Source organism: Bufo gargarizans, chromosome 5 (assembly GCF_014858855.1).
Source record: "Bufo gargarizans isolate SCDJY-AF-19 chromosome 5, ASM1485885v1, whole genome shotgun sequence".
Classification (NCBI taxonomy): domain Eukaryota; kingdom Metazoa; phylum Chordata; class Amphibia; order Anura; family Bufonidae; genus Bufo; species Bufo gargarizans.
In genome coordinates this window covers 418,816,343-418,839,268 of record NC_058084.1, presented here as the reverse complement: position 1 = coordinate 418,839,268, position 22,926 = coordinate 418,816,343, and the positions used below count along the sequence as shown (strand labels likewise).

At 42.3% G+C, this 22,926-nt stretch overlaps 1 protein-coding gene across 1 annotated transcript in view; it reads left to right on the top strand.

Moving 5' to 3' along the window:
* Nucleotides 1-22,926, top strand: part of PTPRN2 (protein tyrosine phosphatase receptor type N2) — a 1,552,619-nt gene that overhangs the window by 858,713 nt on the left and 670,980 nt on the right. The window contains exon 10 of the mRNA XM_044294005.1: nucleotides 5,329-5,415. Within this exon, the coding sequence (XP_044149940.1) occupies nucleotides 5,329-5,415 (87 nt within the window). The remainder of the gene's footprint in view (nucleotides 1-5,328; nucleotides 5,416-22,926) is intronic.

The window sequence follows — 22,926 nt, the reverse complement described above, 5'->3', positions numbered from 1 at the left end:
TGTGCCTTTTTTTAACTCCATGGAGACTGGAACAACACGTAAATGAGCATTAAGAGTTTGCAGCTGTTCCACACTCCTACCTTAACGTATTCTTGTCTTGTCAATGCCGGGCCAAGCAGGGAGTTGGTGGAACAATAATGGTCTAATGGGGGAATGCCAGGCAGGAGCCACTGACACAATAACAGTGTGAAAAGAAAAGCTTTAATTAACATGAAGGGAGAAAAAAAAAAGATCATCGAAGGGGGGAGCGGTTCATCTAGTGAGTAATACGAAGTGCAAATGAAAATGTATGTACACATGTAGCAGAGCTGAGTTTATTCTTTCTGTCTTTTACATAACGTGAATACTATCAAGCTACAGGAACAACAGGTAATACAACCTGATTTCACATTAAATTATTTAAGTTTATGGAAAATTTGGGATATACAAGGCAAAAAAAATTTAGGGTTCACTTCAGGATCCTAGGAAAGCAGATAATGGTTTTGAATAGCTAGACTAGTTTTACACTTGCAGCTTGGACCACCGACAGACTGTTCTGGTAGAGAACAGCCTGCAGGAGGTCTCCAGATCAGGCATTGCCAGAAACTGCCGCCCTCCCGTCTGACCCCATTGGCTATAATGGGGTCTACTAGAGATCCGGCCGCTACCTGGCAAATATGCCGAGAATCAGCCTGACTAAAAACACTGCACTCAGCTGGACTGGCTGGCAGGTGTGAAATAAGCCTAAAGTCTACAATACGTGCATACCTTATTCATTTATGTTGATTACCTAGCACTAAGGGTCCTTTTACATGGCCCAATACTGGGTCATAACGAGGGCCGATGGTCGATAAAACAAGTCAATCAGCATTAGTTTAAACAGCCTTTAAATGGGTGATAGAAAGCACATGGGGAACAGACGATTGCTATGATCCCATACACTTTACATTATGTTGGCAGCATATCCACTGCTTATAAAAGAAGAGGTGCTGCCGATCAGCATTTTTATGATAATCGGTGGGGGGGTTTTGGAGCAATTGGGCTCACTGTCTGATTTGGGACAGCTTCATAGTAATGTACATATTCTAGAAGTGTAGGAGAACACAGATGATCCCCACACAAAGGGGGAAAAAGTCTTCATGCGGTTGTGTACATGGGTTGGATTCAGGCTCAGGTCTCCAGTGATAGAGGGCAACAGCGCTAACCACTGATCCACAGTTCCTTAATCGTGGGGGGTTTGAGGACTTTAAGTAGGCAGGTCTAAAAATACATAAAATATACTCACCATGCGTTCTGTTTCTAGTGTCAACTTCTAGCATTTTTAGCATACATACAGATTGTTTGTACTGTCACACTAATACCTAATTCATTACCATAAATCGAAATAAAAAGAGATGAAAAAGCTCAAGAAACGTCCATTAAGAATTTCATACTTTAACTAGGAATTTCTGAGTTTAGAAAATACACATATGTCGAAGTTGTATCTTTACTATCATGCTAACGAATGAACAGTAGATGCCTGTGATGAGAACATAGTCCTGCCACTTTACAAATCACTAGTCAGACCACACATGGAGTACTGTGTACAGTTCTGGGCTCCTGTGAACAAGGCAGACATAGCAGAGCTGGAGAGAGTTCAGAGGAGTGCAACTAAAGTAATAACTGGAATGGATGGGCTACAGTACTCTGATAGATTATCAAAATTTGTTTTTTTTAGTTTAGAAAAAAGACGACTGAGGGGAGATCTAATAACCATGTATAAATATATCAGGGCTCAGTACAGAGATCTCTCCCATCATCTATTTATCCCCAGGACTGTGACTGTGACGAGGGGACATCCTCTGCATCTGGAGGAAAGAAGGTTTGTACACAAACATAGAAAAGTATTTTTTACGGTAAGAGCAGTGAGACTATGGGACTCTCTGCCTGAGGAGGTGGTGATGGTGAGTTCACTAAAAGAGTTCAAGAGAGGCCTGGATGTATTTCTGGAGTGTAATAATATTACAGGCTATAGCCACTAGAGAGGGGTCGTTGATCCAAGGAGTTATTCTGATTGCCTGATTGGAGTCGGGAGGGAATTTTTTTCCCCTAAAGTGGGGAAAATTGGCTTCTACCTCAAAGTTTTTTTTTTTTTTCCTTCCTCTGGATCACCTTGCAGGATAACAGGCTGAACTGGATGGACAAATGTCTTTTTATTTAGCCTTATAAATTATGTTACTATGTTATTTCTACAAACTTTTGTTGCACCAAAAAATTAATGTTGGGTTGAGATAAACATTTGTTCAAGGTTTGTTGCTTCATTTGTTCAAGGTTTAGTTGGAAATAATTTCAAAATTCAAAGAAGTATATAGTGCCTTTTCTTACATTTTGTTATTTTGCGACCTTGGGCTAAAATAAAAATAGAAATCGTGCGAGTTTGCTAATTTATTGATAAGGAAAACTTAAATCTTGCACTGACATAAGTATTCAGACCCTTTACTTAGTGCTTAGTTAAAACACCTTTGGCAGATAATACATTCTTCAGTCTTCTTGGGGATGATACCACAAGGTTTGCACACCTTGATTTGGTGAGTTTCTGCCATTCGTCTCTGCAAATCCTCTTAAGCTCTGTCACGTTGGATGGCGATTATCAGTGGACAGCAGGGACGTAGCTATAGAGGAAGCAGGGGAAGTGGCTGCTTTGGGGCCAAACTCAGCAGGGACCCACCCAGGAGGAGGACTAAAAGATATTATTGTCTGGGCCCCCTCAACAGTATTATACAGCTACATTACATACAGTGAGACTGTAGGAAATGGACGAAACGGCTGCCAGGCCTTGTCTGAGAGAGCGATCTTGAATAGCCACAGAAATTGGGGTTGAATGGGAGGAGGGGGTTGCACTGAAATTTCTGGGGGATGGGGCGGGGGCATTTAAAAATTTGCTGTGGAGCTGTGGGTCATTTCTAGTCATTTCTGGACATCTATTTTCAGGTCTCCCCAGAGATCTTTGATTGGGATCAGGGCTCTGGCAAAAGATTCACAGAGTTTTCCCTAAGCCACTCCTGTGTTTTCTTGGCTTTGTGCATAGGTTCATTTTATTTTTAGCAGGTAAACCTTTGGCTCAGTTCAGATCACTCTGGATCAGATTTTCATTAAGAATGTCTCTGTACTTTGCTCCATTCACATTTCACTCACCTCTGACCAGTCTCCCAGCTGCTGAAAAACACCCCCATTGCATGATGCTGCCACCACCATGCTTCACTGTAGGGATGTTATTGGGGAGCGAATGAGTTATGGTTGACCTTCTGGCGGTTTCTTCCATTTGCACACAAGATCTTTAGAACCCTGACAGATAGACATTGGGTTCTTAGTCACCTCTCTTACCATAGCCCTTCTACTGCAATTACTTTGTTTAGTGGGGCAGCCAGTTTAGGAAGAGTCCTCGTTGTTCCAAACTTCTTCCATTTACGAATGATGGCGGCCACAATCCTGTCTGTGAGCTCTATAGGCAGTTTTTCCTCCTCATGGCTTGGTTTTTGCACTGCTATGCATTGTCAGCTGTGAGACCTTACATAGACAAATCATGTCCAATCAACTGAAATTACCACAGGTGGATTCCAGTCAACGTGTAGAAACATCTCAAAGATAATCAAGAGAAATGGGAGGCTCCTAGGGATAAATTTCAAGTGTCATAGCAAAGTGTCTAAATACTTATGTCCATTAGAAATATTACTTTTCTTTTTTAATACATTTGCAAACATTTCTAAAATTCTGTTTTCACTTTCTCATTATGGGTAATTGATTGCAGATGGATGGGGCAAAACTAGATTTAAAAAAATATATTTTATCAGAAGGCCGCAATGTAACATAATGTGAAAAAAGTGTAAGGGTCTGAAAGACCCTGAATGCATTGTATGTCTAATATGTCATTTTATGGTATATGGAGCCTTCAACATGAGCAGATGGCACTCTACGGGTTTTGTCACACAGTTACATCTCCTGATCAGGAGTGGATCATAAAAGGAGAGAAAGTATAACGGACAGATATGACTTCTCTTTTTTTTTATTCACTCCTGGTTTTGGTTTCCAAAACTGCATTAGGAAACCTGTACGTCTGGTCTTACCTTTAGACACCAGTCTCTGTCGAACTGCCTTAGACGCCCTCTTCACTTTATATGTTGGCCATATGTGTTAAATGAAAGTTGGCTGAACCTGCTGATTTGGTGGATGAAGCTGATCACCTAATGTGTATTGGGATGTCCTTGCTCCAGAGGATGAGGGAAAGAAGAATTGGACATGTTTAACTTCAACTTGCTTGATCCTCTGTTCTCACGAGAGATAAGCACGCATAGCCAAGGGGAGCGTGCGTGTGTATGGTGGAGTAGAGAGGAATAGCTGTCCATCAAGCCAACTGCTCACATCTAATCGATATATCTATTTATCTATCTATCTACATCTCTATTATCTATCTATCTACATCTCTATTATCTATCTATCTATCTATCTATCTATCTAATATCTATCTATATCAATCTATCTAATAGCTCTATCTATCTATCTATCTATCTATCTATCTAATATCTATCTAATTGGTCTATCTATTTATCTATCTATCTATCTATCTACATCTCTATCTATCTATCTATCTACATCTCTATTATCTATCTATCTACATCTCTATTATCTATCTATCTATCTATCTATCTATCTATCTATCTATCTATCTAATATCTATCTATATCAATCTATCTAATAGCTCTATCTATCTATCTACCTACCTATTATGTATCTATCTCATATCTACTATCTCAGTCATCAGCAACTTTCGGCACTCCAGCTGCTGTGAAACTACAACTCCCAGCATGCAAACATGCTCAGAAGTTCTTATAACTCCTATAAAAGTGAATGGAGCATTCTGGGATTTGTAGTTTCAGAACACCTGGAGTTCCAGAGGTTGCTGATCCATCTATCTATCTATCTATCTATCTATCTATCTATCCATCTATTTTGTCTGTTATACTATGTTGTGACATTTATGTGATATATATATATATATATATATATACCGTATATATACACATATGACAGTTCATCTTTGGATGGATTGGGGACATCTCACACTTCCTGAGGATTTCATTTACACTATATTGTTTGTCCTATTGCTGGGAAATTCAGGTGATTCATCATGTTCTCCAAAGCACCTGATCCCTATTCCCTAGATATCACGCTCTCAATGTGACAGGAATACAGCAAGCTATGGCTTTTATATCTTGAAAGGCCAAGGTGATAACTCTTTTGGGACTTAAGCCTTTCGCCTATTGATGAGTTCCATTTTTTTGCTAATGCTTTTTCTCTGCTCACTCTTAACAGCCCCCTGACTGCGGAGAAGGGTCTGGAATTATTAAGCGAGGTGGCCGTGCTCCTGAAACAGCAGATGAATGTGTTTAGTGATGTCAGGTAGGTTTCATTATCTACCCGCGTTCATATTTTATTCCGCTCTCAGCTCCCCATTGCAGTATCATTTTTGTTGCTTTTCGCTTTCCTTTTCTAGTATAATTGCGCTGACCATGTTACGAGGAGATAGTGGGATATGGATTTTGAAGTGTTTTCTAACTTTAATACAAAATCAGGCAGGATTTAAAGTAAACTTTGGTGAAGAAAGTCTCAGGATCTAGCAGGAATATTCTATTTGATGAATAATGCTTTATCATAGTGCGATTACAGAGGAAACTTGCAGAATTTTCTAACATTTAACATCCACAGGAGTATGGAAAGGGTTAGCATTAGAGATTCTAGCAATTTGGAATTGTATTAATACTGTAAGATGCAAATCCATCCGAAATAATATGACGGTTGCATTTTTACCTTGGAAGAACAGAAAAGGTTTAATGTATATCAACCTTTAAAGGGGTTATTCTAGACTAAAAAATGCCCCCCATATGCCCGGACCCCTCACAATGAATATACTTACCCCGCTCCCCCCCCTCCCTGCACCACTCCTGGTCCCCACACCGCCGCTGCTGCTTCTCCCCGTGCGCGGATGAAAACATCCAGTGTCGGGGGGGAGCAGCCAATGGCAGGCGGGGACGGGGACAAGCCTCCCTAGCATCGCGGGTGACAAGGAGTAGCGCAGGGAGCGGGGAATCAGGTAAGTAGATTCATTGTGAGGGGCCCGGGCATATGGGGGACATTTTTTAGTCTCGGATAACCCCTTTAACTATGGCATAGTCATGTATACAATAGTATATGGAGTTCATGTTACAGTACAAAGTGTAAATTAGTACTGCAGATTTAAAGGGGTTGGCACATCTCTTACTTTGGTGTCTTGTCACTAGGATATGTCACCAATGTCTGGGACCCACACTTATCTCTAGAATAGAGCTCACAAAGTGAAGAAGAGCAGACCACCCATGCGCAGCCACACTCCATTTATTTCTATGAGAGCATGGCAAATAACCGAGGACTGGCTCAGTCTATTTCCGTCAGCCCCATAGAAGTGAATGATGCGGAGGCCACTCTTCCCATTAATTTCTGTGGGACACTCCCATAGAAATGATGGGAGGACGGCTGTGCATGCATGGTCCTTTCTCCTTCAGTTTGCGTTTTTTGTTCAGGGACCCGCACCTAACAGACATCGGTGGCATAGCCTAGCGATATGCCACCAATGTATGAGTTGGACCAACCCATTTAAAGAAGTATTCCTAGGCTGCCTGCCAATGTTGAAAATAAAAGAAACAGCACTTACCTCACCCATCCTCCGCCTTTACTGTTCTGATGGTACCAGGGTCTCTGCTGTTCTCCACTTCCTGCTCTTGTCTGGTTGGGATTGCTGATCACCCAGTCACTAGCTGAGGCAGGTCTCAATGAATGACTGATTCACAGCCATTTCCTGCTGTGTCAGCAGGAAGTGGAGAGCAGGAGGAACCTGGGCACCTTCTCAAAGGGGTTGTCCAGGAATTAGAAAAAACATGGCTGCTTTCTACCAGAAACAACACCTGTCCATAGGTTGTGTCTGATATTGCTGATCAGCTCTATTGAAGTGTATGTGGTTGAGCTGTAATACCTGTAGACAGGTGTGGTGCTATTTTGGAAGAAGGCAGCCATATACTTGTAATCCTAAATGACCCCTATAAAGAGGACCTTTCACCTGGATATCCTTAATCTAATAATTTTTCTACCTTATAGTGCGGCCCCCACTGATGTCTTGGCACTTTTTTTTTTCTAAAGAACCCCCCGTTTTACTAGGCGTGTATTTCTCCTGGGTGCGATTATCTTCTCCCTGGCTGTGAGAGCATCCAATCAGAGCGCCCCATTCTTAGCCAAGTAGAAGGAGCTCAAGTTCTCGCGAGAATTGCAGCTCCTTCCTTCTCCCGCAAGAACTTGAGCTCCTTCTCCCTAGCTAGGAGCGGGGCGCTCTGATTGGATGCACTCGCAGCCAGGGAGAAGATAACCGCGCCCAGGACAAATTCAAGTCCACGCCTAGTATTACCGAGTCACTTCAGTAGCATTTGAGGCGCCAAAAGATACAGGGGCCACAGCGGATGAACGGGGGGGTTCTTTAAAAAAAAAAAAGACATCAGTGGGGGCCACACTATAAGGTAGGATAATAATTAGATTAAGGATATCCAGGTGAAAGGTCCTCTTTAAAGGCGTTCTGCAGTTTGTTTAAAATGATGATCTATCCTCTGGATAGATCATCAGCATCTGACCGGCAGGGGTCTGACACCCGATCAGCTGTTTTAGAAGGCACCAGAACTCCAGCAGTGCCGCGGCCTTCTCACTGTTTACCGCTGGCCCACTGACGTCACGACTAGTATCAACTGGACTGGGCGTGGCTAAGCTCCATTCACTTGAATGGAGCTTAGCCCCACCCAGGCCAGTTAATACCAGTCGTGACGTCACTGGGCCACCGGTAAACAGTGAGAAGGCCGCGGCGCTGCTGGAGCACCGCTGTCTTCTCAAACTGCTGATTGGCGGAGGTCACGGGTGTCGGACCCCCACTGGTCAGATGCTGATGATCTATCCAGAGGATAGATCATTAGTTTAAACAAACTGCAGAACCCCTTTAAGTATGGTTTATGTTATATATTTTCCCCAAATGCCACCTAGGGAAAAGGCTTTTCTTTGCACTGGAATGCCCTTTTAACTAATCTCTTGTAAACTCCATTATGCTAGCTGCTGGTGGCAATAAACAGTCTAAAAACAAATTGAACTGTAGGATTTTTTTTTTTTTTTAACATGACCCAATTTATGTTTTTTTTTATAAATGGCTTAAAATGTTTTGCTTTTTGGCAGAAAATGTCTGCTGGTGTGCATGTACACATACACCGCCTGCGATTATGTATGTGATCCTCCTTGTTCATCTTTCCTGTCTTTTGATCTGAAAACTTTTTAAAATTTGCCCAAAATTTGGAGTCAGATTTGACCCAAATTTTTGGAAAATTCATGTTAAATTCAATTTGTTTAGAATCATTTCACTCATCTCTAATCATGGATTATTAAAACGGTCTTGCATCATATCCAAAGCATAAAATAAATCCTCCATATGTACAACGATACTAAACAAGCGTTCGAGCCCCCGAAACACGGCCTAATAATCCTGTCGGTGGAAAATTCTATTTTCATGACATATTTGCCGGAAATACCATTTGTAGCACCAAAGAGCTCTGGATGTTAGTAGGAGATATTAAGGGACCTATATAAGTATAAAAAATGTCAGGCTGTACATTCGTATGAGACTGATTTCCTTTTATTATTGCATCACAAATTATATTATACGCCATAATCTTGTTTACAGCCCTAATAATCTGCCCAAACCAATGGTTAATACTTTTTAGCCTATGGCTAAACATAGACTAGCACTGTCATCGCATCTTTCTAATAACGCTGCTTGGAAACTTACCCTTATCCAGAAGGCAGGATGGAGAAAATTAATGATGTAATATTGCTAAATGAGAAATATTGCAGAGTGGAAGATATCACGCCAAAGGGCTAGGCCTCAGTGAAACAATTGTCTGCCTTTAAACACGCAATGCGAAGGAAATTGTGGCTGTAGTATCAGAGAAACATACCGTAAATTAATATTTGACCTGTATCTGAAGAAAGAAATGCTCCTAATAAACTTGAAGTTATATTCCATGTGTTTGTGCATATTAAATCAAGGGAGATAGGACTTCTGACCATTTTTGGACATTGTGGAAGATCTTACAGCCAAACAATTGTTTGATGACTTCACTGCTTTAGGGTCCATCCACATGAAGTCCACCATTCATATTTACATGGATCAATATAAAAATGTGCATATGTTATGTGTCGATTCAAAAATATAATAAAAAATTTGGATATTGCTCCACTAAGTGTATGTATAGTTCCTATGTACATATCAAGTACATTACTAGCTGATTTGATTCAGTTTTGTGATAACGCGACATTCAAGGTTCATTTCCACATGGGTTCTATTGTTCCCGTTCAAATCCACGGAAATTCCACCCACAATTCCACATAGGAAAATCCACAATACATACCCTCTGAGTGGGTGTTTCCCAGTTTCAGACTGGCTTGTCAGAGTACCAGAGGATCCTCTGGTGGGCCCAGGGTTTAGGGCCATAGTGGGCCCCAAAGGTCCAGGGGAAAAAAAGACATTTGGAGCTGCCTTTGGGACCAGTCACTAGCCACTAGGGTCTATTTCTTTGAATCAAAACTCATGATACTTTATTGATAATATGGAGGTTGGTTCCCAAGAATAACCTCCTCGGGTGGGCCCAGGGAACCTCAATTCTACACTGGCATCCCCTAAGAGTTCTATAACAGTATAAGATGGTAATCCTGCCATCCTACTGGTATACATATACTGACCACAGTTTATGGGTTAGGTCACAGTCTGTTAACTTCCAAATTACTTCTGTGGAAAGTCTAGTTCAGTGATGGCGAAGCTTTTAGAGACCGAGTACCCAAACTGCAACTCAAAACCCACTTATTTATCGCAAAGTGCCAACACAGTAATTTAATCTGAATACCAATATAGTATATCTTCCATGTACATTATCATTTAGCTATAATAACCTGCCTACATTTAATGCGCTGCCTGTGCCGTTCATAGCACGCCCTGCGCTGATGAATGGTAGGAAAAGTCTAAAGCATATTGGTGCAATTGGTACCCTTTTTCCAGGCTGCAGGTGCCCACAGAGAGGGCTCTGACTGCCGCCTCTGGCACCTGTGCCATAGGTTTGCCACCACTGGTCTAATTGATATTTTTTAGGTGTTCATGATCTTGATGGCTGTTGGTGTGGATGTTCTCACACTTTCCACTGTTATAAAGTAACCTAATCGATTAAAGAGGTTTTCCAGGAGTACAATATTAATGACCTATCCTCAGGATAGTAATAAAATATGGGTAGAAGCAGCACTAAACGGTCTTTTGTCGATGCGTAAATTCAATGCAGCAGCTTCGCCGTTGGCCCTTGATCCAACAGGCCATATGATAAACGAAGAAACAAAAATGGCTCCGGCAGCATCTCACATCATCCAGTATTTTTATTGCGACCTCAAGACAAATACAACAGCAACGTTTCGGCTGAAACTCAGCCTTTGTCAAGCCTAATGACATCAACATCAATAGGTGTATATATACCCCACATAAAAAGACACACCCCTTCAGATCATCAATGTAAATCACTATTCATTAAAACACTTCTATCCATGTATTCATTACCTTGCACCTGGTCAGGAATTCAGTATGGCGATGCTGTTCATGTCGGCGTTGTCCCATGTGAAGTGCGCAACCGCGCACAGCTGCACTTACTTGATCAGATGTATCAATCGTATCCACGGCAACTGACAGCGCTCGTTCATGTGGCCAATCGGCCATCTCCGAATACTCATGACGCCCGCGATCACATGCCATGTCCACAGACGTCATCCAAACGCGCCCTTGTGCGTCAGATGATCGCATCACGTGGACCCTCACGTGCGGTGTCAATACAGCGCAACGTCAGTGCCATGGTAACGGGGACGCATCCGCAGGAATCATTCCTGTCACTCAAGTAAGGCAAATCGACTTAAATCCATGTAGCCAATAATCGCATGGGACAGTTCCAACAAATATCAGTAAAAATAATCGCATACTCAGCATGATCATGTAGCCTGCAAGGTATATCTCAATGCATCACATAAAACAACCCCGATTATAATAGGGAAGAAGGTACATAATTAAACATAAGTAATATGTATCTATATCATATATTATGGATACATTCTATAAAGACTCACATTCATAGAATTATAACATGTCAGTGAATTTATGAATATCTGATTGCCCCACAAAATAGGGGGTGGATCCTCAAGGATTATTTTTCACATATTATTATAAAAACAAGATGTCCCGATACCTAGAGGACAAATTAGTTTCTCACCCTAGTCAATGGAAGTGACGTTAAATTCTATGTTCAGGCCAAATGGTTGAAGGGACCTAAGCGTATGAATCCATTTTAGCTCCTTTCTTCTCAGGATTCTCTTTCTGTCCCCACCCCATCTCAAATATCCTACACTATCAATGGCACGAAATCTTAATTGATTTATGGAATGATTATGTTCAATAAAATGTTATGCGACCGGTTTATCTAATGCACCCTTTCTTATTGTACTTTTATGTTTATTAATTCTCTCAATTCCATCGTGGTCTCCCCCACGTATATCAAACTGCATGGGCACTGTATCATGTATACCACATCAGTGGACCTACATGTATAGTGTCCTCTGATTTTAAACAGTTTGCCACTGTATGGGTGCACAAAACCGTCGCCTTTCATGATGCCACTACAATTGCAGCATGAAAGGCAAGGGAAATTGCCACTCTTCAATGGTGCCAATCTCTTCTGTCTCTCCATATCTTTACCCCCTATATCCGCTTTTACAATTCTGTCTCGCAAATTAGGACTTCATTTGTAGGCCATCATTGGGGGAACTGTGAATTAAATGACATTGGGCAATCCTTTATGCAAGATCTGCCATTCTTGTCTAAGGATGGTAGCAATATTACCGCTATCACCCCCAAAGATGGACACAAAAGGGATCCGAGGGGTATCATGCTTCTGGAGCTTTCTTATAAAGGTGGAACTACGTTCAGTGGACACAATTTTCTGTTTAGTACGTTTAATCAATTTTTTAGGGTATCCTCTATTACTGAACTTATTACACATTTCATCAACCCTATGCTCAAACTGAATTTCATCAGATACAATACGCCGTACCCTAAGCAATTGACTTCATGGTAGGGAGTTCACCATACCCTGAGGATGACTGCTGTCATACATCAATAAGGTATTTTTATCTGTGGGTTTTTGGAATAGATCGGTTTTGATTTTGCCCTCCTGTACAAGAATTCGGACGTAAAGGAACTGCAGTTCACGGACAGAATGTGTCACAGTGAACTGCAGGTCCTGGACTCCAGAATTCAGGTGTGCATGAAATTCATCAAGTTCCGATGTGGTACCCGTCCAGATCAGAAAAATGTCGTTGATGTAGCGCCACCAGCACAGAACTCTCTCAAAAAATTTAGAGCGATACACCAGCCGATCCTCGACCTCTGCCATAAAGATGTTTGCGTAGGTGGGGGCCACATTGGACCCCATCGCCACACCACGCTTTTGTTGGTAGAAGGTGTCCCTGAAGAGGAAATAATTCCTCCTCAGGACCACCTCCAAAAGGGCGAAGATCAGCCGGCGCGCTCCAAGAGAGAGATCTGTGCTGGCCAGAGCCACATCAATGACATTAAGACCATAAGAGTGGTCAATAGATGTATAGAGAGATACAACATCAAAACTCACCAACACAAAATCGCCGGTATATTAAGTGACCCCAACTTAGTTAGGAAATGACCAGTATCCCTGATATAGGAGGGGGCCGTGGTCGTGTAGATCCGCAAAAATTTTTCCAGGAAGATCGAGACAGTGTTAAAGATGGAACCCCTGCCCGACACAATAGGTCGGCCAGGGGGATCCACCAAACTCTTGTGGATCTTTGGTAATACGTATATTACAGTGGTGACAGGATGGCCCACACGCAAATAGCTATTCAGATCATCATCGATGATTCCTTGACTCAGGGCTTCATCCAATATCACCCCTATGACATCCGCTATATCCCACTTGGGATCCTTTGTTAACATCTCATATACTTCGCTGTCTCCTACCTGTCTGGTAATCTCATTGACATATTTGCAGGTATCCATCACGACCACGGCACCCCCCTTGTCAGCTGGTTTAATTGTCAATTCTTTGTTATGTTCTAGCTCAAAAATAGCCTGTCTCTCTACTTGAGGCAAATTGTGTCTGTACACATGAGCTTCCTCAGCCCTTAATTGATCAATACGTTTCCTAACAAATTCAATGTAAGTTTCAACCACATGATTATTTTGTGGCAGAACAAAATGACTTTTGTTCCTCAATTCCAAATTTTTACATGATAAAACATTGGTGGGCACATTAGATTGTGTAGCAGATACATCATTATCCTTAACTGAGAAAAAGGCTTTCAATCTTAGACGCCTAAAAAATTCGAACCAGTCCAGTGCCATTGTTGGGCAAAAAGTCAAGCCCTGGCTCAATACATTAATTTGTGCAACATCCAGGCTAGGTCATCAATATTCTACTCCTGAAAAACCTCTTTAAGGACTTGTGTTCGTAGCCATATCTTATGCATGGACCCTGTATGACAACAGGAGTCCCCATGGTTCTATACTATGGAGTCCTAGGTACTACATGTTCTGATCTATGGAGCTATATTTCCATAGTAGTATACAACACAGATTTGTACTATGGTCATATGCGTGAAGTCAAAGTCAGAGCTAATTCTCACAGCAATATATCTAACTCTTGACAGGTCCACTCTGACACATTCACAGTTTGGAAAGACTATAGCCTTTCCCCAACATGAAACAATGAAGAAATGAGGGTATGAAGCATCAAAATAACAAGCCACAATTGTTTATCAAGTGATGCTGGGTGTCCAGACCTCTTCAACCCCCAACAATTCTGAGCTTGACAGAGCTGCACCTCTAGTGTTTTTCTTTGCTTAGAACTCCCTCCAGCCATCTGCTGGCCAGGTAACTATGTTTGACCCCATTAAAGTAAAATGGTGCTTAATTTTCAGAAAGGTGAGGGACACAGAGATCAAACCCCCTAACGATGATAATGTGAAAGCACATCATAGCAGTATGCTATCATTATACAAGTTGAAAATGCCCCATTGTAACCAAAAATGTTATCTGTCAGTTTTAAACCAGATAGCAACACATATCCTTTTTTATACATGATTATGGGGGCTGCCATTTTGCCTGAGTTGCTCTTAACAGCATTTAGAAAGCACTTGCTTTACAGCAGCCCCATGGGCCATAGACACAATGATCTGGCTAGTTACATGCTACAAAGGGGTTATACACTGCCTGTCCCAAAAAAAAGTTGCCACCAAAAAAGGTTACACACTCTAATATTTTGTTGGACCGCCTTTAGCTTTGATTACGGCACGCATTCTCTGTGGCATTGTTTCGATAAGCTTCTGCAATGTCACAAGATTTATTTCCATCCAGTGTTGCATTAATTTTTCACCAAGATCTTGCATTGATGATGGTAGAGTCTGACTGCTGCGCAAAGCCTTCTCCAGCACATCCCAAAGAATCTCAATGGGGTTAAGGTCTGGACTCTGTGGTGGCCAATCCATGTGTGAAAATGATGTCTCATGCTCCCTGAACCACACTTTCACAATTTGAGCCTGATGAATCCTGGCATTGTCATCTTGGAATATACCCATGCCATCATAGTAACATAGTATCATAGTACATAAGGCCGAAAAAAGACATTTGTCCATCCAGTTCGGGGGAAGAAAAAATCCATTGATGGAATAACCTGGTCATTCAGTATGTTCAGGTAGTCACTGACCTCATTCTTGGAGCACATACTGTTGCTGAACCTAGACCTGACCAACTGCAGCAACCCAAGATCATAGCACTGCCCCCACAGGCTGGTACAGTAGGCACTAGGCATGATGGGTGCATCACTTCATCTGTCTCTCTTCTTATCCTGATGCGCCCATCACTCTGCAACAGGGTAAATCTGGACTCATCAGACCACATGACCTTCTTCCATTCTTTCAGAGTCCAATCTTTATGCTTCTAGCAATATTAAAGCCTTTTGCTGGTTTTCCTCACTGATTAGTGGTTTTCTTACGGCTACACAGCTGTCCAGTCCCAATCCCTTGAGTTCCCTTCACATTATGCGTGTGGAAATGCTCTTACTTTCACTATTAAACAAAGCCCTGAGTTCTACAGTTGTTTTTCTTCGATTTGATTTCACCAAACCTTTAAGTGATCGCCGATCACGATCATTCAGGATTTTTTTCCCGCCACATTTCTTCCTCGAATATGATGGGTCCCCACTATCCTTCCAGTTTTTAATAATGCGTTGGACAGTTCTTAACCCAATTATAGTAGTTTCTGCAATCTCCTTAGATGTTTTCTCTGCTTGATGCATGCCAATGATTTGACCCTTCTCAAACAGACTAACATCTTTTCCACGACAACGAGATGTGTCTTTTGACATGGATGTTTAAGAAAGGAGAAGCAACTCATTGCACCAGTTGGGGTTAAATAACTTATTGTCAGATGAATGATAATCGCCCATGCAGTAATTATCCAATAGGAGGCTCATAACTATTTGCTTAGTTAAATCCAGGTGGCAATTTTTTTTTGGCGACAGGCAGTGTATATATATATATATATATATATTTATATCAAGTCCTACAAGAAAGTCAAATAAAACAAGAAACACCTCCAGAGTATCTCTCCTACATGCTTAGTCACAGATCCCTTGATAAAGGTCGACATTGTCCGAAACGTTGGGTTGTACTACTTAATTAATTATAATGCTTAAATAATTACTCTGGATGGAACAAAAAGTTGATGTATGAACTATCATGAATTAAAAACCATTAATTGAAGCAATTGTAATGGTGTGCCGTGGATTTCCTCTGTGAATCAATTGACGTGTGTCCTTCACGAGCAGCCCAACATCTAGGGTGTGCGGATCTCATACTTTCTCAAATAAAACAAGAAAGGCACACCTAAAATGCTAGAGATGTTCAAAAAATACCTATCTTTATTAGTGCATCAACAATTGTAGAAAATTAACATGAAAAGGAACAGCGATAGGCATACACAAAGAAAATGATGCCCTTAAAGAAGCTAACCGTGAAAAGCAGTTGGAAACAGCATTAGCACTGTATACTGAATACATCTTACCTGGTTATGATGAACCTGGTAATGTCTGTTCACTGGATAGTATTTCCTCTATTTGGGTCTGTGTAATAGGCACTTGTTACACAGACAAGTACTTTATCAGGTTGTATTATACTGTGTATGGATTATTTACATGGTAGACCTCAGTAGGTGATCGCTTTCTTTGTGTATTTTGTTTCGATTCCGTTTTATATTGATTTTATACTATTGTTGAGGCTTTAATACAGATATGCCTTTTTTTTTGTAACTGTCTGATGTTATATGCCTTTGTTATACAGTAGGATTTGTTTAATAGTAAGTAGCACATTTCTATATTTTTCCTTACCTGGTATTTGGCCACTTTATACGTGAATTTATATATATATATATATATATATATATATATATTGGTAAAGGCATTTAGATCTCTTTAGAATTTTTTAGATTTAGTCATTTTGTGGCAAAGAGGTCCATATTCTTACAAGCCATGTCCTGCACCCCCAATGCAAAAATCTGCCGTACAGTTTTCTACCTACTAAGAGCTGTGTATTATACTGGTGTCTTCTAATGTAGCAATGGGGACTTTGGATCTCCTTCAGCACCAGGATAAGATATGACCAGTGCTACCTCTGCACCCCTTATAGCTACACCGCTGCTTGTATTAAAGCGGTTGTCCCACAAAAAATATTCTACTGCATCTGAATACTTTTCTAATTGCATGTAATTAAAAATTGAGTATAGCCACTGAGTTATTCAATTACATATATCTGTAGAGCGCCATCTGCTGCTCTCTCTTTTTCTAATTTCTCTGTCCTGCTCACTGAGATGGAAACACGTGCTCAGTTTCCATCTTCAACTGCCACCAACTGCAGTAGAAAGGACACACCCCATGAGAAAGAACACCCCCTAAGCTGTCAACTTGAAATAAATCTAGTAGAGCAATTGGAGCAATGAATGGGGAGATCTCTGGATCCATATGATATACAGGGCTGGTTCTTAGTTTCTTAGAAAGAGATTGTCATGCACTATATGATTTCATGAAATAATGGGATAACCCCTTTAAATAAACTCTTTATGTGATTATGTCAAAACTTCTTTCCATTTGAATTATGATTTACTTATGTGTCAGTGCCCAGAATCTAAGAAGTAGCAAAATTTTTGTGCAACTTGGCACAATCTTTCCCCCGACTTGCTTGAAAAGGGGGTGGGGCTTATCTGGAAGGGGCAGGAAATCACCTAAAGGGGTGTGTCCTTAGACATGCCGTTTTGCAATTGCACCACAAGTCTGGCATGAAGTCCTGTCTCAAACTAAGCCAACCAATAGTTCACGCCATCTATAAGTTTAGTAAATCTGGCTCTTTGTGTAATGTGTCAGTGAATTTAGTCATCTACATGTGTATGTTGTTATGGATGTATAAACATTTTCCAACAATGTGGATATTATATCTTCCTATAGTCATGTTATCTATTGTAACTTGTTACCTTTTTAGGTTTCCCTAAAAATTCAATACAAAAATCACTGAAATGCAAAAAAAAGCCCACAATGTTAGAATTCCATTAATTTCACATGTTTAAATATTAAATTGAATTGATTAAAATACTTGCACTGTGTATGATAGAAAAAACACTTCTTCTTAATATGTTTTGTTAATGGCTATGTAGCTGTCAAATAATATCCATTATTCCTTATTACATCATTAAAGACCATTAAAATGGCATTAGCATGTGCATGTAATTATGCAAGCCGACTTAAAATAAGCGTGGTTATGATTTGATCATCTAATTACGGGCCACGGTATAGCGCGTGGTGATGGATAGTGACGAGAACTGAAGGATTGTAGGTGCTGGCACTAGTATGCATGATCATAAAAGCAAAATATATCCTCCTAAGCATTTGCAATGTCTTCGGATTTTTGGGCACGGTCATCAAACGGCCTTTAAATCACAATTAAGTAAATTCCCTGTAAATGCGCCATAGTGCAACGAAATTAAATGGTCATTTGTCTTGTATAAATTTTGGATGGGATCTTTTCAGGATGATAAACCGCTGCCTATAAAGGTAATCATGGACTTAAATTCTGTTTGCAGTGATTGATTGAAATTGACGTCCTGCATCTGTCCTCACTATACAGAAATAAGCTATTCCAGAAACTTGCACGTACTGCGCTAGATCTATGTTTAGAAATCGACCGGTCCTGTCATTAATTTTTATGAATGTTTGCCCATTCTTTCTTGCATATGGTCGCTCTCAATCACTCCCTTTTATATGTTTTTTGATCATTATATTACTCTTTTGGGAGGAAAATGGGGGGATGTGACAAACAAAAAATGTATTTTAAAGGGACACTGACAGGGCCAATAAGCATATTGAGGTATATATATGGCAGTACAGGTCTTATAATGGGTATTACAATCATATAAGTATCCCCCCTGTCCACATTATACATACAGTAAACTTAAGTTTTATAACCTGCTCCAACGGTCTTCAATCTGCCCAAGGGGCGGCGTTTCACCTCTCTTGCGCCCAGCCAGCCTCCCCCAACTGCCGCTTTGAAGCGCCGCCCAGCTCATGAATATTCAGTTTGCTGGGCGGCTTCTGCGGTCCCCCTCTCTGAAGCGCTGTGCTTAACAGTGCCCGGCGCATGCGCCGGATCTTGTGAAGTCCGGTACAGTAAGCGCCGCCCAGCTCATCAACATTCACTTCGCTGGGCGGCGCTTACTGTCCCCGACTTCACAAGATCCGGCGCATGCGCAGGGCACTGTTCAGCGCAGCGCTTCAGAGAGGGGGACCGCAGAAGCCGCCCAGCAAACTGAATATTCATGAGCTGGGCGGCGCTTCAAAGCGGCAGTTGGGGGAGGCTGGCTGGGCGCAAGAGAGGTGAAACGCCGCCCCTTGGGCAGATTGAAGACCGTTGGAGCAGGTTATAAAACTTAAGTTTACTGTATGTATAATGTGGACAGGGGGGATACTTATATGATTGTAATACCCATTATAAGACCTGTACTGCCATATATATACCTCAATATGCTTATTGGCCCTGTCAGTGTCCCTTTAAAGATTGCTATGGTGAATGTGTAATTGTAGCATGCTATATATATTGTCTTATATCTACAGTATACAGAAGCTCATGGTGAACATTTGAAATACCTTATTTTTTGCGCCATAAGATGCACCGGACCATAAGACGCACCTAGAATTTAGAGAAAGAAAATAAGAAAAAAATGTTTTCATTAGACCTCAGATCAGACTCCCAGTCTTCGTCAGTTCCGTAAATCAGTCTCCCAGTCATCCTCAGACCTCTAATCAGACCACCAACTCAGATCCCTAATCCTCATCAGGCCTCAGACCACACCCCCAATCTTCATCAGACCTCAGATCAGACCCACAAATCAGACCTTCATTTCCCATCAGACTTCATATGAGACCCCCATTACTCATTAGACCTTAGATCAGACCCCCATCTGAAAACAGATCAGACCCCCATTCATTATTAGACCTGAGATCAGGCCCCAATATCAGACCCTCATTGATTATTAGATCTCAGACCCCCATCAGACCTCAGATCAGACCCCCATTCTTCATTAGATCTCTGATCAGATGCTATCAGACATAACATAAATAAAGTAACTCACCTCTCCAGCTCCAGACAGTGCAGCCACTCGGCAGATCCAGCATTCTCTCCTGCAGTCACCGCTCCCTGGTTTCTCTGGTTGCCTCACTGCACTGTGACCTGATGTTGCAAAGCATCAGGTGATAGAGCCTGCACTACATCCTAATGCTATAGCCCGTCAGGACTAGAGATGAGCAAATTTTTCAAAGATTAGATTTGCTGGTTATCCGAATTTTGGGGAAAAAATTTGGTTCAATACGAATTTATTTGCAGTAAATTTTGTTAAAAAACGGCTACAGAGAGCCTTTATATTGGTGTAGAACTCTGTGCCTTGCAGTAACATGCATAGGCAGTCTGCTTTGGTAGTGAAATAATACTGTATGACATGCAAATGACAGGCGTTGCTCTTAGAATCACTGCACACTTCACTGGGCAGTCACAGGGCCAAAACTGACCAAATAACTCAAGTATGAACTCAGCCTTACAGGTCGATGTTAACGCCAAGAAGAAGTGTACTCATTTTTCATCATCTGATTCCACATAGATGTCAACAGAACCTGTTCTATTAAACTCTTATGCAAGTAGAGCCCCTCTGATCCGTCAGAACAATAACCCCCAAAAAACGGATCCTGTCTGTTGAGCATTCGTCCTCACTCGTCCGTCAGAATTTGGTCAGTAATCCATCAGTATTGCTAATGCCCAAAAAAAACAGGAGTGGATCCAAAACAGAGATGACACATGAATGGAATATTTGCATGTCCTCCGTGTTTTGTACCCACTCCTGCTTTTGGCTACCAAATCACAAGCCAATTCTGATGGGGTCATACAGGCCTTACAGCTGCTACACAGACAGGATCCATTGTGCGTCTCATTTTTCCTTCCTTCTGACAGATCAGAAGAAGGGTCAAATAAATGATTATGTCAGCCAGGCTGAAAGGCAAAATAGTTGCCCACTCATGAAGTGGGGAGGGTGGGAACAGCATGAGTGTGGCCCAATGATAGAGTGTGGAGGTGTCAGTAGCAGCAGCATGAGGAGACCACAGAGTGGCACAATGACAGTGTGGATGTGGTGACAGCATCAGGGGGCCACAGAGTGGCAAGGTTACATAGTGTGGAGGTGGAAGCAGCATCAGGAGACCACAGAGTGGAAAGCTGACATAGTGTGGAGGTGGCAGTAGCATTAGGAAACCACAGAGTGGCAAGGTGACATAGTGTGGAGGTTGCAGCAGCATCAGGAGGCTGCAGCGTGGCGAGGTGACAAAGTGTGGAGGTGGCAGCAGCATGAGGAGGCCACAGAGTGGCAAGGTGACAGAGTGGGGAGGTGGGGGGCAATACGAGTAACAGCTGAAGATGGTGGGTGAAAATAGCACTTGGCATCAGATGTTTGGCATCAGGCGGGTGGCAGCATCAGAATAGTAGCTGAGGCAGGTAGCCAGAAGAAACTGGTCTCTTTTGTTAAAGTGTTGGTGTGGCACCATGGATGATCTAGTCTGATGCATCAGGCATTGGTGGGTAGAAATCCTGGCAGATCCACGCCTGATTCATCTTGACAAAGGTCAGTCTCTCCACATTTTGGGTGGACAGGCGAGTTCTTCTTAAGGTAACTATGGCCCCCGCCGCACTTAACACCCGCTCTGATGCCACACTACTGGCCGGGTAGGACAGCTTTTCCAGGGCAAACTCGGACAGTTGCAGCCACCAATCCAGTTTGGCTGCCCAGTCGCCCAGCTGATCTTCAATGACGGCTGGCAGGGTGAAATTTAAGTATGCCACCACCTGCTTGTTCAGGTTCTGCTCTACGTCTAGCTGCTAGTTTCTTCACTATGCGGGTGAAGAAAGCTGCTCATTAGCACTTTAGACTCAGGCTGCTGCTGATGGAGCTGGTACTGCTACTGCCACTCCTCCCCAGCAGCCATTACAGTTGAGCGTGAGCTCAGAGGCCCCCTCCCGGTCAGACTTGCGAGAGGATGGACGATGGCGCAGATAGGCAGGGGCCAACTGACTACATAGTATATCTCTATAGTAGTTAGTTTGTCCTCCCTCTCAGTGGGTGTAAAAAAGGCCCAAAGTCATCCCTCCTCAGAATTGTGCCAATTCGGCTGTCACTTGTCATTTGTGCAAGTGACTCAGAGGGACTCTCTGCATCCATTTCCACTGCATACTGCCACGGTGTGTCTGGGTCCTCTGCCTCATCTTCCTCATCGCTCTGTAGCTCCTCTGGCTGGTCCTGCTCCTCCTGTCCTGTCACCTGTGTAGAAAAACCACTCATTTTGCTACACATTGCTTGTTCTCCAATGTCCTTCTCCTCCTCCACCTCCTACAGTTTAGCCCCCACAGGGCTCATGTGGCCGTGAGATCTAGGCGCTATGTCTCCAGTCCTCTGACCAGCCAGATTTACCAGCATCTGTTCCAGGACATGAAGCAGTGGAATTACATTGTTCATCCCGCAGTCCTGGCGACTGACAAATAACGTGGCCTCCTCAAAGCACCTGAGCAAATGGCTGGTGTCACATATGAGCTGCCACTGGCTGACATCGAAGTTACACAAGGGAGTACTCCAGTCCGCTTGGATCATCAAGAAATTGTTTTTGGCCTTTATCTGTTCGTATAGTCTGTCCAACATATGGAGGGTGGAATTCCAATGGAAGGAAACATTGCATATCAGCCTATGTTGGGGGATGCTGTTCTGCCACTGCAGCTCAAGGAGGGTGTGCTTTGCGGTGTACGAGTGGCTGAAGTGCATGCAAAGTTTCCTGTCCATTTTTAGGATGTTTTGCACATGGATGGAAGACTTCAGGAACCACTTGACAACCAGATTGAACATGTGTGCCATGCAGGGCGCATGGCTCAGCCCTCCTTGATGCAGTGCCGACACTATGTTCTTCCCGTTGTCTGTCACCATGGTTCTAATTTTGAGTTGTCGCAGAGAAAGCCAAGATTTGATTTCTTGATGAAGGACACGGAGCAGTTCCTCCCCTGTGTGACTCAGTTCGTCCAGGCAAACGAGGTGCAGAACAGCGTGACAATGTGGAGGCGTCACCTGGCCAAGTTGATGGTGTGGCTGTTCATGAACCACATTCACCCAGTGGG